This window comes from Vanacampus margaritifer, chromosome 12 (assembly GCF_051991255.1).
Source record: "Vanacampus margaritifer isolate UIUO_Vmar chromosome 12, RoL_Vmar_1.0, whole genome shotgun sequence".
Taxonomy (NCBI): domain Eukaryota; kingdom Metazoa; phylum Chordata; class Actinopteri; order Syngnathiformes; family Syngnathidae; genus Vanacampus; species Vanacampus margaritifer.
Window position 1 is genome coordinate 17,620,889 of NC_135443.1, and position 14,755 is coordinate 17,635,643.

The 14,755-nt window shown below is 41.1% G+C and overlaps 2 protein-coding genes across 2 annotated transcripts; one reads left to right on the forward strand and one right to left on the reverse strand.

Annotated features, from left to right (window-relative positions):
- The first annotated feature begins 1,388 nt into the window (after window positions 1–1,388).
- Window positions 1,389–7,651, forward strand: gdf10a (growth differentiation factor 10a). Its single transcript, XM_077583007.1, has 3 exons — window positions 1,389–1,878; window positions 4,551–5,683; window positions 5,770–7,651. The coding sequence occupies exons 1-3, from the start codon at window positions 1,659–1,661 to the stop codon at window positions 5,959–5,961; spliced, it is 1,545 nt and encodes a 514-aa protein (XP_077439133.1). The 5' UTR covers window positions 1,389–1,658; the 3' UTR covers window positions 5,962–7,651.
- Window positions 7,652–9,247: 1,596 nt separating this feature from the next.
- On the reverse strand, window positions 9,248–13,137 carry znf488 (zinc finger protein 488). Its single transcript, XM_077582210.1, has 4 exons — window positions 12,987–13,137; window positions 12,254–12,473; window positions 11,957–12,185; window positions 9,248–10,718 (listed from the first exon to the last, which is right to left on the reverse strand). The coding sequence occupies exons 1-4, from the start codon at window positions 12,995–12,997 to the stop codon at window positions 9,649–9,651; spliced, it is 1,530 nt and encodes a 509-aa protein (XP_077438336.1). The 5' UTR covers window positions 12,998–13,137; the 3' UTR covers window positions 9,248–9,648.
- Window positions 13,138–14,755: the final 1,618 nt, after the last annotated feature.

Sequence of the window (14,755 nt, forward strand, 5' to 3'; positions counted from 1 at the left end):
ATTAAGACGTATGTCTAAATAGTTTTGTCCACACATAGTGTCATGGAAAATTTCCAACGTTGAAATTGATCTCTAATTAATCTAATTTCATGTTGTGCATTGCATGCTTGCTTAAATGAAGAAATCCTGCTTTTATCTTGATGACGCTTGTCTCAGCTGCTTCCCACATAGTCATGATGCCGAGAGCAATAATCTTAAGTAGATAAAGCCCAGCGTTAATCTTGGACCGCCCTACATATTCAGGTTTAGAGGTCAAACAATAATCATGATGTCATCATAACGCTTGATCTTAAATCTGAAAGACTCCCAAAGGTTTTTTTCTTTTTCATGATCCTGATGTTCTGGATATATGCTTATTTTTTCCTGCCTATTTAGATTTGCCAATCTGCTTTCTTCGTGTTATTTTTATTTGGCTCATTGGCACTAGTGGTCAGGACTTTTTGCAGCAATGTTGTTGCAAGGCTTTCCATCATTTCAAAATAAACACCTAAAAAAATCAACTTTAAGTTTTTAGAGTGTGACAGTATATCATATAAGTCGAAGTAACCGCCAGCAGTCATCAATCATTGATGGAGGGAGGCAGCATCTCCTGGTGTTTGTGTTCCTGTCACACTACAACCATAACTCCAGTGTCTCACAAACACACACATTCACATACTCGGGGGCCAGGAAAGTGCTACTTAAGTCGACTGGGTGTGTGTATGTGTGAGTTTGTGTGTGTGTGCGGTGGTGATGAAGAGTGACCCGAGAGGCCCAGCTAGTTACAGCCTCTCTGTTGGAGACCCCCACTACCACAAAACAAGCATTGTCGTTTTAATTTTCCAGACATTGCTGACACTCACAGAAACTGAAAATAACTTATGGGCACACACATTTAAAAAAAAATAATAAGTGGGCGAAACTGTGGTTGGTTAGTAACACGACGGCAAATGTTTGCCATTAACAAATTTACAGAAATTCCCTTTAAAGAGTGTAATCCTACTGCAGTTTTACACAAAAAGAAACGCACCATCATTCTCACCAAATGATGACTGTTAGGGGCAATAGCCCTTGGGTGGGCAGTGCCAGTATTATTGTAGGTATTTCGATGCTAATTATGTGTGACTACAGACTGTCAAAAGCTTACTGGAAATGGAAATAAAAAGGCGAGCTGGAAATGTTAAATTGGATTGGCCAAATTAAAAAAAAAAAGTTCTAAAGAGGCTTTGTTTGAGGTTTGAGCTCTGCTAAACAAATGAGCGCAAAACTGTGCTGTGGGACACCATTACACCACTACACTAAGAACACATCATCATCATGTGAAAAAGAGGAGAAAGAGGGGCGGGGTGTCAGCATCATGACCTCCACCGCTGGTTGCACAGAGCTTAACAGAGAGCTCTTTAGCCCCATTGGAGTGTACGTCGGCAGCTCGGCAAAACTCACACATACATAGTCACACGCGCGTACGTGGAAATTAAAGTAGTGGCCCGAACTATTGGACCGGGTTCACACATTCAGCGTGCATGTGGAGGCTTATTGAGCAGCGACTAGCAAGTGTAAGGACGGCGTTGAACTTTTATCCACCACTGGAGTTCACTTTTTTAACTTTTCCCCCCCTTCACGAGCTCGTTCTTCTGGATTTCCTCCCTTAATTATTGCAGCACTTTTAACGCACGACGATGTTCTCCACGCACCTGCCGCTGTTGTTCGTCTTCAAGTGTTTCCTCGGTGTCGCGTCGGTTCGGATCGCGTGGGGAGCAAGCTTGCCTCGGCCGCCCTCCTCAGGTGAACTGGACCAGGACGTGCTTCTCCAACACATGTCCAAACTGCACGAGAGATGCAACAGGGAACAGCATCTCAAAGACGGAAACACGGCCAGGGGTTTCAGAGCAAGCCAGGGTGAGTAGTTGTGAATGCAATGAATATCAGGAAATCAAAATAAATAAATACGTGTAAATAAAGGTACAGCATATGTTATAAATAGATCAAATAGACAACCATTCACACTCATTAACACCTTAGGACGTCAATCGTCAATGAAACTAACATGCATGTTTTTGAAATCCGCTCAAAAAGTCAGAGCCCGGATTTGAACTCCACCGCAGAATTGTGAGGCAGATGTGCTAACCACATGAACACTGTGCCGCCAATTAGCTAAAATAACATGCAGATTATTTAATTAGAGCCAAAACTAGAGCAAAATTATTATTATTATTATTATTATTATTATTATTATTATTATTATTATTATTATTATTATTATTATTATTACAATAATAACAGTGTTTATTATTGTGACTGTAGTTTCCAGTTGATATAGTGCACCATATTTGGAGATATTGCTAATATGTTGATTATCATGTAAATCAAATAAAAATAATATTAGAATGATGCAGTGATGTTGTAAACCATTGTTAAACCTTAGCTAATTTTATTGTTATAATTATACCAATAGCAAAAAAAAAAAGTTGTTAGTGTTACATTGGATCTCATTAATTTAAGTGTACCAAATATTGTGTTGGTGGGCAGGGTATGTTACAAGCTCTCAACGAGGCTCGTGACTCAGCCATGTGCTCTAAATAGGTGTGATTGTTTTGGAACAGTCTGCGAATGCATTTAAATGATGCTGGGACGATGCAACAGCTGCCTTCCCGCTGCTGAGAGTCCGATACATTACCCCCCCCCCTTCCCCCCAAATAAAAATGCCTTTGATATCCTGCGAGCCATGCCCGACTTCATGTCTGCTCAAACGGCGCCTAAGAGTGTCATTGTCATGGATTCTGTGTTTGTGTTGTGGCTCCAGGACATGTGTGACTGCGCGACACGGAGCCAAGGGGAGAGCTTAGTCACAGCACTTCTGATGCTGTTTTTATAACTCATTTTTATCCCATGTACTTCTCACGTAGCGTAACATAACAGCCGTGTATTTTGACTGCGATGGCCTGGTGTAATCTAAGGAGAGATGTGAGGGACTTCTCACAACAATGAAAGAGCTGTTAAAACAGTCGATTGTGTCGCGGTGCCTGCATGGGCAAAGGGTGCAGGCTGTATTAAAAGACTTAGAGTGAAGCTTGAGGTAAGCATTTCCATATGCAGGCTGAATCTGAGGTAATGTATATCTCCTGAGTCAGTCCATACTTCCGCTGAACTCTTACACAATGAACAATAAGTCTGCTGTTGAAGTTAATGTTCATCATGAATCTGGAGCGCTCCCCGCTTCAACGTCCACCCCTGCCACCCACATCCCCCAGAGTCTGGTTCCTCTTAAAGGGCGGCTTCTGCATGCACGTCCCATGCAGCCACTCAGTCTGCTCATGTAACACAGGCTTTTAACAAGGGAACGTGTTTAATTGCACCACTTTAGATTGTGTGAAGCCCAATTTGTTATCGGTTCACAGATCTCTCCTGTATTTTCACATGGTTTTATCAACTTTAACAGTCAAAACTGAAGTTCAAATGAGGTTCTGTTGCAAGGGACCATTCCATTCCGGTTTTGGAAAAGATTTTTTATCATCATGCTGATGCAAAACACTTTTTTCACCATCACAGTGAACCTGTCCAAAACAAACATTCCAGGATGATGGAAAGTATGAAACAAATATTGGCTTAATTAATTGGGCCGTATTAAAACAAAAACATGGAAGCACTTGTAAGTTGCAAAACAATATGTTCTAGTATGATACTGTTTATTTTTATACAAATTGTCTAAAAGTGTATTTGAAGCCAAATCACAGTTATATATGGTACCACAGCATTTTACATAGAAAAGAGCCAAAAAGAAAAAGACATTTGGTGACTCCTGAAAGTAGAAGCTCCAGCTTGAGGCAGCCGATTGCTTCAACCAATTGATAGAATGAGAATACTGTACAGTACACGGTATCCTCGGTTAAAGACGGTCCTGGCAAGCTGTTGTGGCGTTAGGGTTAGACGCGGAGAAGCCATGCTAGTTGCTAAGAAATGCAGTCGCAAAACACCTAAATAAGTGCTTGTATGATACAGTAAACTTGTCACATAGGCCTGGTTAGGACGGAGAGTAACTAACTTTGAACTGCAAAATACCAAGCAACCTAATAAGTAACTCTGAGGAAATAATACAGAGTAAACAGCACATAGCCACGGAGACAGAAATGAAGAATGTAACCGCATACATCAGCTGAGATCAGGGGACTATAAGTATAAATAAATAATTAAAATATAAGAACCTTTATTAGTCTCACTTTGGAGAAATTTGCATTGTTTCAGCTGTAACAGTGGATATAGAAAATAGAAAAATGTATAGGAAGTACATTGCACAAACTTCAAACACTGAATTATTGTCTCTGCATTTACTATCCAATCCAATCTTTCTGGGGGAAACCCTGCATATGGTGCCTTCTGACCTGTGTAAAGTAGGTGGGAAGATGAATACTAGGCATTTGGAGAAATGTTGGCCTACCATAGAAAAGAACCAGCCACAATAGAGTCCATACTAAGCTTTTAGCAGAGCGGGTTTTGCTCAGAAAAAAATGACTCGGCTAAGACGTGAAGCGTTGACAGTGACGTGCGTACTGATTGATGGATTGTCTTTGCAGTGCCCTCTGACCTCAGGACAGTGTACCATCTAAACCTCACAACCCTCCAGGACTCTGAGGTCATCCTGTCAGCCACATTCCACTTCCTGCTAGGACGGCTCCCTCCTCAAAAAGCGTGGCTCTGTAAACGCTTGAAGAGCGCATCCTGTCGGTCCTCGGCCACACCGACAACTACGCCCGTCAGCCTGCTTCTTCACGCTGTCTCCTCAGGGTCGGGAGACAGTTCTGGGTCAACCGGGTCATTCCTAGGCAATGTGACCTTCCACCCTCACAGGAGAGGGGTGTGGCAGATGAAAGACGTGACCCAGGTCATAAAGGAGGCGAGGGACAAGGGTCATCGTCTTGTGTCAGTGGAGTTGGACTTCGGGCAGCAGTACCAGAGGACAGCAGAGGAAAGCGGTATCGCCTACCTGGTAGTATACGCAGATGACCTAGCCTTGGCAGAATCTAACAGTGTGTACCCAAGTCTTCAGAGATATGACCCGTTCTCTGAGGGTGCAGCGCTCTCGCAGTCCCCCCACCTCATGCACGGACCCAATTTCTCACCACAGTTGAAAGGACGCGTGAGAAGGGAAGCAACTTTTCTCCCAGACTCCATTCAAAACAATGAGCTGCCTGAGGTTGAATACCGGTCTGATGGATACAGGAAGGACGACCTTTGGGAGAGCTCGTGGTATCCGGCTCTCAAACCCAAAATGAAAGCTGGGAAGCAGGAAAAGAAAAGGAAAAGCCATGAGGAAGGAGGTAAGCAAGGAAGAGGAGGGCATGATAGAGAATCTCCAGAAAGAACATCAGAAAGGTCTAAATTTGAAGCCTCGTCTGTGAGAAGATACAAAGATAGCCGTATCCAAGTGGTGGACAATCAAAAGCAAGAGCAGAGACATGAGGTGAGGGATGTAAGGAAGGACAATAAGGGAAGTGCTCATCACTCCCGCTCGCCTTTTCTGAATTTCGATGATGAAACCATGCGCAAGGCCAGAAGAAAGCAGTGGGGAGACACTCGGCACCATGGCTGCTCCCGTAAGAACCTCAGAGTGGATTTTGCCGACATTGGCTGGAGTGAGTGGATCATCGCACCCAAGGCCTTTGATGCCTTCTACTGCTCAGGCGCATGTGAATTCCCAATGCCCAAGGTAAGAGCACAAACACTGAATCAGACTACTTTGTCTTGTTTAGTCCTGTATTACCCATCCTTCACCTCTTCTCTATCTGTCACCAGGTAGTGAAGCCCTCAAACCACGCCACCATCCAAAGCATAGTCCGAGCTGTCGGGATTATTTCCGGTGTTCCAGAGCCTTGCTGTGTACCGGAGAGGATGAGTCCTCTGGCAGTGCTTTACCAAGAAGATACTAATGATCTGGTGCTCAAGATCTATCCCAATATGTCTGTCCAGTCTTGCTCCTGCAGATGAAATGAAAACAATGAAGGATAAAGACAAAACAAGAGTGATGTAGAGTGTAGCAAAAAAAGACTTGTGAAGAATGAACAATAACTTTTGTCATTCTTGGCTTAGTGTTGTTGTCTGTCTGCGACACGCTTGCTCTCATCTCTACATTTTCTGTGGAGACAAATTTTTCATGTCAATGTGTCACACTGATGTTCACACAGATAACTCCTGGACCAATTTCTATATTTATGATTGTGTACTTTGGACAGCTGTATTTCAAGGCATCTATAATGCTACCACTTTGCCACAAAGGCATTATACCGTACATTTAAAAGGGAAGTCAACCACCCCCCAAAATTATTGACAATAATATGTTCTATGCAGCCCTACTAATCTAAATACTGTATTCTGGTTAATATTGCGTTAGTGGAATATGAGTTAAGCAGCAAAATCCAGTAGCTTTAATTTATATCAGGAGGCGGCCATCTTGCCCACTTGCTCTCGAGTGAAAATTACATCACAGTTGCTCAGGTCTCAGGTAACAACCAATCACAGCTCATCTTAAGAAAACAGGTGAGATCTGATTGGTTGTTGCCTGTGAGCAACTGTTATGTCATCTTCAGTCAAGAGCAAGTGGCAAAATGGTCGCCCCCTGAGGCGGATTTTTAAAAAAACGGTTGGATTTTGGTGAATTACTCATATTCCACAAATGTAATATTAATCAGAATGTCATGTTTAGAGACTAGTGAGGTCACATATAACATATTATTGTCAAGAAATGTTTAAGGTTGACTTCCCTTTAAATATTGAATGGTCTCAGATCTGGAAATCCTTCTTATCACATTCCCTCTCATAATATCTTTAAAGTACTATGATGTAAGGTAATGAGTCTATAAGATACTGTTTTAGAGCTTACTTTGTACATATGTGTTTAAATTATGAAAAGGTATGGTAGAATAAAATAGTAATTTAATCCAACACTAGTATATATTTTGAAAAATGTTTTTGTCTATGTTATTCTTTGCTCTATACTGTTTTTTGGGGGGGCAGAAGCATTTTGTCAAAACAAAACTAAAAGCCACCACTGTTCAAAAAGAAGTGACTACAAAGGCAGGAAGATTCCACTCAAGATACCTTCCCCTTCCCCCAGTCTCTTGACCTATTATTGCCCCCACCAAAGACTCCGACGTCTGTTGCCCACCAAATAATGTGACTGATGTGGCCGTGGTTGATTAATGGTTGATGGAGGGAACCGGCATGCGCTAATTAAGACGTCAGCCACTTGAACTTCAAAACGTGGAGCACTTCCTCTTTCCAACCCAGGATCTCCACCACCACTATCACCCCCAGTTCTAAATAGATGGTGTTCTCCTCAAAGGACTGCAGAAAATGTTGAGAATTTGTGTTTGTAAATTGTGCCTGAAACTGTCGATGAAATGACAGAGGGTACCTCTTGATTGTTCAACTATCTTTTACACTGCGCTGGCTTTGCCGTCGGTGTGCAGAAGCTGGCACTGGGCTGCACATCTGTTTGCAACAACAGAGTGCTTTGATGCTTGCCTTTGCCGACAGTGGATGCTCATTTTGTCTCTAAAAGACATGTCATGATAAGCACTTAGAGACAGGCAATTCTGTTTACTTCCCTCTTGGAAATTGTTTGTGTGCATATGTGAACAGTGTTTTTCAGCAACATTAAAACTGTTTCTGTTGCGTATCGCTTCGTGGAATGTTTTACACCAATCTTGTACACAAATATTTGTTACAATGTCTTCAACATTGAAGAGATCCATATAACAAATTTCATATAAACTCAAGAACTTCTGTCTACATTTACTCCTGATACCAAGTAACTGCACCAGTACTTATTTTCTGAGAAAGAAAAATAATGCAAAGATGTACAGTATTTGTAAATGTCCTTTTTTGACGTATAGATCAAACTATACACAGTATTGTGCCAGTGTTGTTTTAAATGAGCAATGTATTTTAACGTACTGGAATAAAAATGTATGTGTTTTATCTAAAAGTGGTAATTTTATTATTGCAACATAGTATTGTAGTGTAACGTCTAGTAATGTAACATGAGATGTTCCTCACAGGAAATGTAAGCCTTACAGCTCTATATGAATGAGGATTAATTATTTTTTAAACTGTTCATTTAAAGATGTGATTTGGGGGTTTAAATGGTGTTTAAATTACGACGACGACAGCAACGACAGTCGTCGTAAATCAAACTTGAAAGGATAACACATCTGAGTTCATTTTTTTTCCTTTTGTTTCCTCATTGATCCCCATTCTGGACCTACTGTAAAGTTTGCTATGACATCGTGAATACAGTGTCAACCACAATCTGAGTCACAGGAGAGTACTTACAGAAGTCAGTTCCAGTCGACAAAACCACAGTCAGAAGTCAATATCTACGCGCCAAGAAGAAATGAGCCAAGCCAGAAACCAAGAAAAAATATTTGTTTTTCCCCAAAATGACTGCTCAATTAACAAAAGTGAAATAAAGCCATTGTTGGACCACAGAGGATTTTCTGTCTGGGCTGAAATGTTAATTCCTCACATGGTTGCTGAACTTAGAGAAATTAAGATGAAGCTGATTGACCGTTTAGTTACGTAAACCTCAGTCCACAATTATAATTTACCAAATAACATGAAAATAGCTGCTTATTACAGAAGAACATTCAAATTTAAATTACTCGTAAAATTATCTTGAAGAGGGGGATAGTATGGCTTAAAAGAGTACACTCAAAAGAGCAGTACTGTTTTGGAGTGTTTGCTTGGCTTTAATGTCTAACTGAACTTCATTATCAAAAGCATCTGTGAACTATTCATATTTAGCGAAAAGGGCAATCAACTCAATGGCTGTATAATCAACTTTTTCCAGTGTTGTGGTACAACAAATCAGAGAGGACTATAACCATGCATTCAAAGATGTTTTACATCTCACATTATAAGACACACTGAACGGGTTGGAGAATCTGACTTCCCTTCAGCCTCACACATCCTTCATGCCTCATTTACCTGCCGGGCAACAATTTATGTCTACTTGTCCAAAGCCGTACGTAAGTTCGTCATTAAAGTGGAAGAAATAAAAACTATAAATAAACGATAATTGTTGCTAAGGCTGGAAAAAGGAAAGTTTCAGCTTCATCTGATTTCAAATCACTTTTTTAAAACTATTTGTGCTACAATTATTATTGATATATTTTCAGTATAGGCTATTTTTGGGACATAATGTATTTATTGTTCAAATCGCAAATAAGGCTTAGAAGAAAACACTCAACACATGTTATATCCTGTTGACAAGTTTAGATTTGTAAAGGTGCAAACACTCACATTGCATGTACAAAGCAGATGGATAAATAATATAACAATAGGACCGCTTCGAGATATGCGTGACAATCATGTGCTGTCCTCCACATCTCCCATCTATTTGTATTTCCCATCCTGAGCTGCTTAAGGCACGAAGTCATCATCAGACTATCAACACACAAGACTGAAGGACAGACACGCGCCTTCGAGGTCAGCGTCCATGTACCTCTGCCGCCCCCTAGTGGACAAGGCTGTATCGACCTGCTATTTTATTACAGCTATCTACGTTCGCTCTTAAACATCAAAGTCTCATTGTGAATCCCAGATTCTAAGCCTAATAAATAGAGAAAACCTCAATGAAAGGATAAATACATGTTGCTTCTGCCAAGTGAGGTCTCAGTTGTGTGACGTCATGTGTCTGGACAGGTGGTGTCGTTCTCTGAAGTATTCGTGGCAGATGGGGCAGGTGAGCTTCTCTTCCCGCCTCTTCCTCACCTGGGACTCTGCGGCGAACTCCTTCTTGTGGTGGGAGCGCATGTGGAAGACAAGGTCAGAGGTCATGCGGAAAGACAGGTTGCACTTGGCGCACCAGTTTTGCACCGACACGCCAAAGGAGGTGAAGGTGGGCGGGAGGACTGTCAGAGCCGAGGTGGACTGGACCTGAGCGGTTCTTGACCAGTGCTCCGATGCGTAATGGAAAGCAGCGTTTAGTGTGACCGGAGAAGGGAGCGTGTGAACGTCGACGCTAAGGATGCTAGGGGCCATCAGGTTGTTGTATCCTGAAACAGTTCTGGGCGCGAAGGCTTCTCTCATCTCCTCCAGGCAACTTGAAGGTACCGTCATTGGGCTACTGTGATGCAGTTTGCCCGCAGAGATCCTTTTACTGGGTTTACAAAAAGCACTTCTCTGTTCTCGATTGCCAGAGTGGACTAACGAAAAAGCGCTACCTGTGCTCGAGCGCAAGCCAGAGCTCTCTCCTGTCTCCGAGTCCATCAACCGGTCATGCGTAACAGTCAATTTGGCTTCCCTCTCTTCTCCAAAAGTTGCATTTTTACATCCCAAATGATCCCCTTTGGTTCTGTCAGCTTTTACCTTCAAGGGCGAATCAGATGCATCTCCTCCAGCCTCATCCTGGATCTTGGCCAGCTGAGTGATGTTGTCATCATTTGAAATGTTATTTTTTTCCAACAGGACGGTTTTCCTCCCTTTCAGGTAAACAGTTTCCTGATATTTCCGTTTATTCCCGGAGGAAGAGTCGTCATCTGTGTCGCTTTTTTTGTGTTCCAAATCTCTGGCGATGTTGTGGAAATCCGTTACACGCCGCTGCCTCTTGACTTCCATGTGCTTGTAATCGCGAATGTCACAACTCCACGCGTCGCTCGAGATTTGCTTGCACAGGAAGCGGTAATGAGCCAGAAAGGGATATTCATTCTTGAAAACCTGCTCACACCTGACACATTTGAACTCTGCAAACACACAGATATAGAGGTATTTGTATTACAATTAAAATGTACAATACAAAGGTCAATTTTGCTTGTTGAGAACTTTAAAAACAACTACAGCATCTGCAGGCATATTGCTCATTTGCAGAGGCAGGTCAGCCCAAAGTGTGTGATCACTTGGACTTTGCACTTAGACCTACAGTAGGTACCCTCCAGAAGCAGTTGGTCAGCTGACCAGAAGCATCAGGCAGGAGCGTAGAGATAGAGCAGTTCAAAGAGGTCAGAGGGAAGATTTAAAAACAAACAAATCTTAAAATGAATTCTCAAGTGCACAGGCAGCCATTCGAGGGGGTCCAGAATCTGAGTTATGTGCTACACGTTATACGTGAGAAATGAGCTGTTATGTTCTGTGCCTGTTACTTCCTGCAAGCTTTCTCTATGATCTGTTTGTCGCCCATAGGTGGGGAAGCTGAGCACGGAGGGGCACACCTGTGGGCAATCGGTAATTAGTTCCTTATTTTAAGGCTACCCAGCATACCAGCAGGTTGCTGGATCATTCCTCTGATTGCAGTGTGCATTCTGGTTTTCACGTCTTTGGGTTACAGTCCGGTCCTCCTGTTTGTAGCAGTGAATTTGTTTTTTTCTATCATTATTCATGATTTGTTTGTACACTCCAATCCTCTACTTGAGTCTATTTGACCCAACTTTGAGTCAAGAAATTTGTATTTTAGTGTAAAACAACTTATAAATATTGGTCAGATCCTTTACTTGGGTCAAATCATTTTGCATGAAAAAAAAACAGAAAGTTGGGTCAAATTGACCCAAAAAGTGGATCAGTTTATTATATATATATATATATATATATATATATATATATATATATATATATATATATATATATATATATGCACAAAAGATTATTATTTGAGTATCCATTGACGTAATAGTAAGAAATTAGAATTACAATTGTATGGATGCTATGATGGAGCTATATTGTCCCTAATATAAAGTACTGTAGTAAAATTAAGAACTTGGACACGTTTTACATCCCAACATATTATTGACATCCAAATACCATACCAATATACCCCAAATTGGCTATGAATAGCTGATTGCGTGGTTGCTCTAATAGTTTGAAATTATGGAAAATAAGCTCCATATAAATATCCCGAAATTATAATTATTTTAGTAATGTTTCAATCTTGACTAACCTAAATGAAGATCAGGGCTAAAATATATATTATTATTTTTTAATGGCTCACCTTCACTCGAGCCTCTGCTGGTTTCGGTGAAGCCCAGAAGGTGACACAACTCCCGGTCGTACCACACCAGCAGTTCCTCCTCCTGGTGGACGTCCCTGGTGGTCCGCACGTAGAGTTGACCTCCTTTCAAAAAGGCTTCCGTGTTCTGCTCCTCTCCGTTGCGCGCAGCTTGCACCAGCCGTAGCCACGACAGCACCAACGCCGAATTACGCATGGCCTCTGGGTCCACCTGTTGGCAAGGTCCATTTAGCACACAGCAAAACTGCATATGTTGGGTTTATTTTTAAGCCGACTCACTCTGAACACGCAGGGTTTAGGTCTTCTGTCACTGGATTTCTGCGCAATGAAAGCGATGGTGTCGTAAAAAGTGTGTTGGAGCACACACGGACCAAAGGTGGTCCCCGCGGGGATGCTGCGCGTCACCACCACGCTGGTGTGAAGCTCGGCGGGATGCTGCACGAATTTACCGTCACCCGGCCACATGGACCGAGCTAGGAAGGCGTGATCCATCGTTAAACTGCAAAAATAATGATGTTCACACAGTAGATTAAAATGCATTCAGAACATCCTGCTCATTTTTTTCTTTTAATTTTGTATTAGCGTCTCTCAAATGCTTTGTTGTGGATAACAAACTAAACAAGCTGTTTTCTAACGTAAGATAAAATGTGATTGATCGGCATACGGGAATGCGATGGCGAAAAGACGATGCCTTGCATTCGTCTAACTGTCGTATGTAGCGTGTCATTGAGTCAAGCAGTCACAGTCGATGCAGACGAAATGATTCAAGACTAACGCCCTTTGTCTCAGTTTTTCACTCAGTTTCTCCTTTTGTTTCCTCCATCTGCCATAAACTGTCTCATCTGTGCATGCGCGCAAGAAGTTCAATCGCAGGTTCCCCGCAAAAATATTAAAGTGCAAGATTCTAAAATATTGTTTACAAAAAAAATAGCACGTGTTAACAAACATAATAGAGACTGTCAATTTGCTCTAAAAAAGGAAAAAGTCTCATGTAGATGGTGCGTGGGCTCACCTGCTGGACATGATGGTGTTCTATGACAATGTGCTCCCTGGTGGTCCCACGATGAGCAAGTTATCCGACCGAGCGTTCATGTGCACTGTCGCCGCTCCAAGCTCCCACTCCCACTTATCGCTGATGGTCACGACACCCGCTGGTGCGTGGCGCAATGATGCAAACGCGCTGACGATTTCACTACCACCACCCCCTCAACCAAATTATCCACTGATTGGTTTGTGTGTCTTTCCAGGAGGAGGAGACAAGTGGCCAATGAATAGAAAGCAATCAGATGATAATGGTGATGATAGGTCACAGCCCAAGACATTAAGGACACCGGATTGGATTAAATAATACAATATAAAGTCTAAATTATAAAATAACACTTGTAGTGCTGCAGTAGGCTCTCGAAAGGTCTAGGAAACGTTGGATAGTTGTCAAAAAGAACAAAGAAGCTAAATTGAGACTAAAAGGGTCTGAATATTCAATGCAAGGTTCAAGTGGCACAATTCAGATATACACGCGTTCAAATTTAGATCAAAAACAAACAAATTGTGCATAAACATCTGGCATACATATATGCCAGTCATGTTGCAAATGCAACATAAACACACAGATAGGATATACTCCGTCGATAAGGGAAACAAATGACAAGGAAGTCCCATCCAACCATTTTATAACACTGGCATGACAATCATGCATGGTAAGATTCAGTGAGTGTCATGTTTGCTATAGGGCAAATAGTCTAAATGTTTCTGAATGAGCATTTAATGGTTTATTCTGCTTCACAACTTCAGTTAGGCTTCAGATGTTTTAGTTAATCAGAAAGCGGGTTATTTTGTTCTTGATTATGTTTAATTAAATCATTAAGTTCATAATGACTTCTACTTTGTTGTTGCAGTGCAATCAAATTTCATTCAGGAGTAAAATGTCAGAAACGTTTTGAAAAGCTTACATTCCAAGGCGCAGCAAATTAGAAATGCAAGGTTGTAGGTGATGTATCCCACCGCGTGTCTTGGGAATTTTAAATACATTCTAGAACACAAGTGGATGAAAACAAAATGAGTGTGTTTTGCCAACCAACAAAACATGATGGAGTTTTTAAAGCTGCTGAACACAGAAAATTCCATTTTGACTCGCTACTGCCAACAGTGGCCGAAAAATGAAACTGCACACTCACACAAACACGCACACATACTACTAACATGTAGGGCTTTTCCACCGCCGGAACTTTTGGAGAACTTTTCAATTTACCTTGGTAAAATTCCGTTTGCGCGCTTTTCCACCAACAAAAATTTCCGGGGAAAGTAAATTCCCTAGAGTACTATCTCAGCAGCAGGGTCTTGCTGAGCAAAGTTGGAACTTTGAGGGGACGAGCTGCACTTATGGAGGACCAAAACTGAAAAAATATATATAAATAAATAAAAATATAAATAAATAAATGACTAAAAGTGAAAATAAAAATGGCTAAAAAAAAAAATTAAAAAAAATTAAATCCCAAAAAATAATAATAAATGGAAATAAACAACAAAAAATACATATATGCATAAATAAATAAATAAAAGTAAAAAATAAATACAAAAACAAAAAACGAGAATCAAAAAATAAAAATAAATATAAAAATAAATGTCGAAATGAATACAAAATAAATCTATAAGAGAATTAAATATCAATCAATAGATAACATTTCATCCTGGCAGAGCATCTGCAGCATGAAATGAATAAATATGAGAGCAGAGTGTTTTTATTTATTGATTGATATATAATTCTATTTGTATATTTATTTT

Coding starts and splice junctions, on each gene's coding strand:
- gdf10a (XM_077583007.1), top strand. CDS start 1,659: ATGTTCTCCACGCACCTGCCGCTGTTGTTCGTCTTCAAGTGTTTCCTC. Junction 1,879..4,550: donor GGGTTTCAGAGCAAGCCAGG/GTGAGTAGTTGT, acceptor TTGTCTTTGCAG/TGCCCTCTGACCTCAGGACA. Junction 5,684..5,769: donor GTGAATTCCCAATGCCCAAG/GTAAGAGCACAA, acceptor ATCTGTCACCAG/GTAGTGAAGCCCTCAAACCA.
- znf488 (XM_077582210.1), bottom strand. Junction 12,186..12,253: donor CTAAACCCTGCGTGTTCAGA/GTGAGTCGGCTT, acceptor CCTTGCCAACAG/GTGGACCCAGAGGCCATGCG. Junction 10,719..11,956: donor CAGCAGAGGCTCGAGTGAAG/GTGAGCCATTAA, acceptor GTGTGTTTGCAG/AGTTCAAATGTGTCAGGTGT.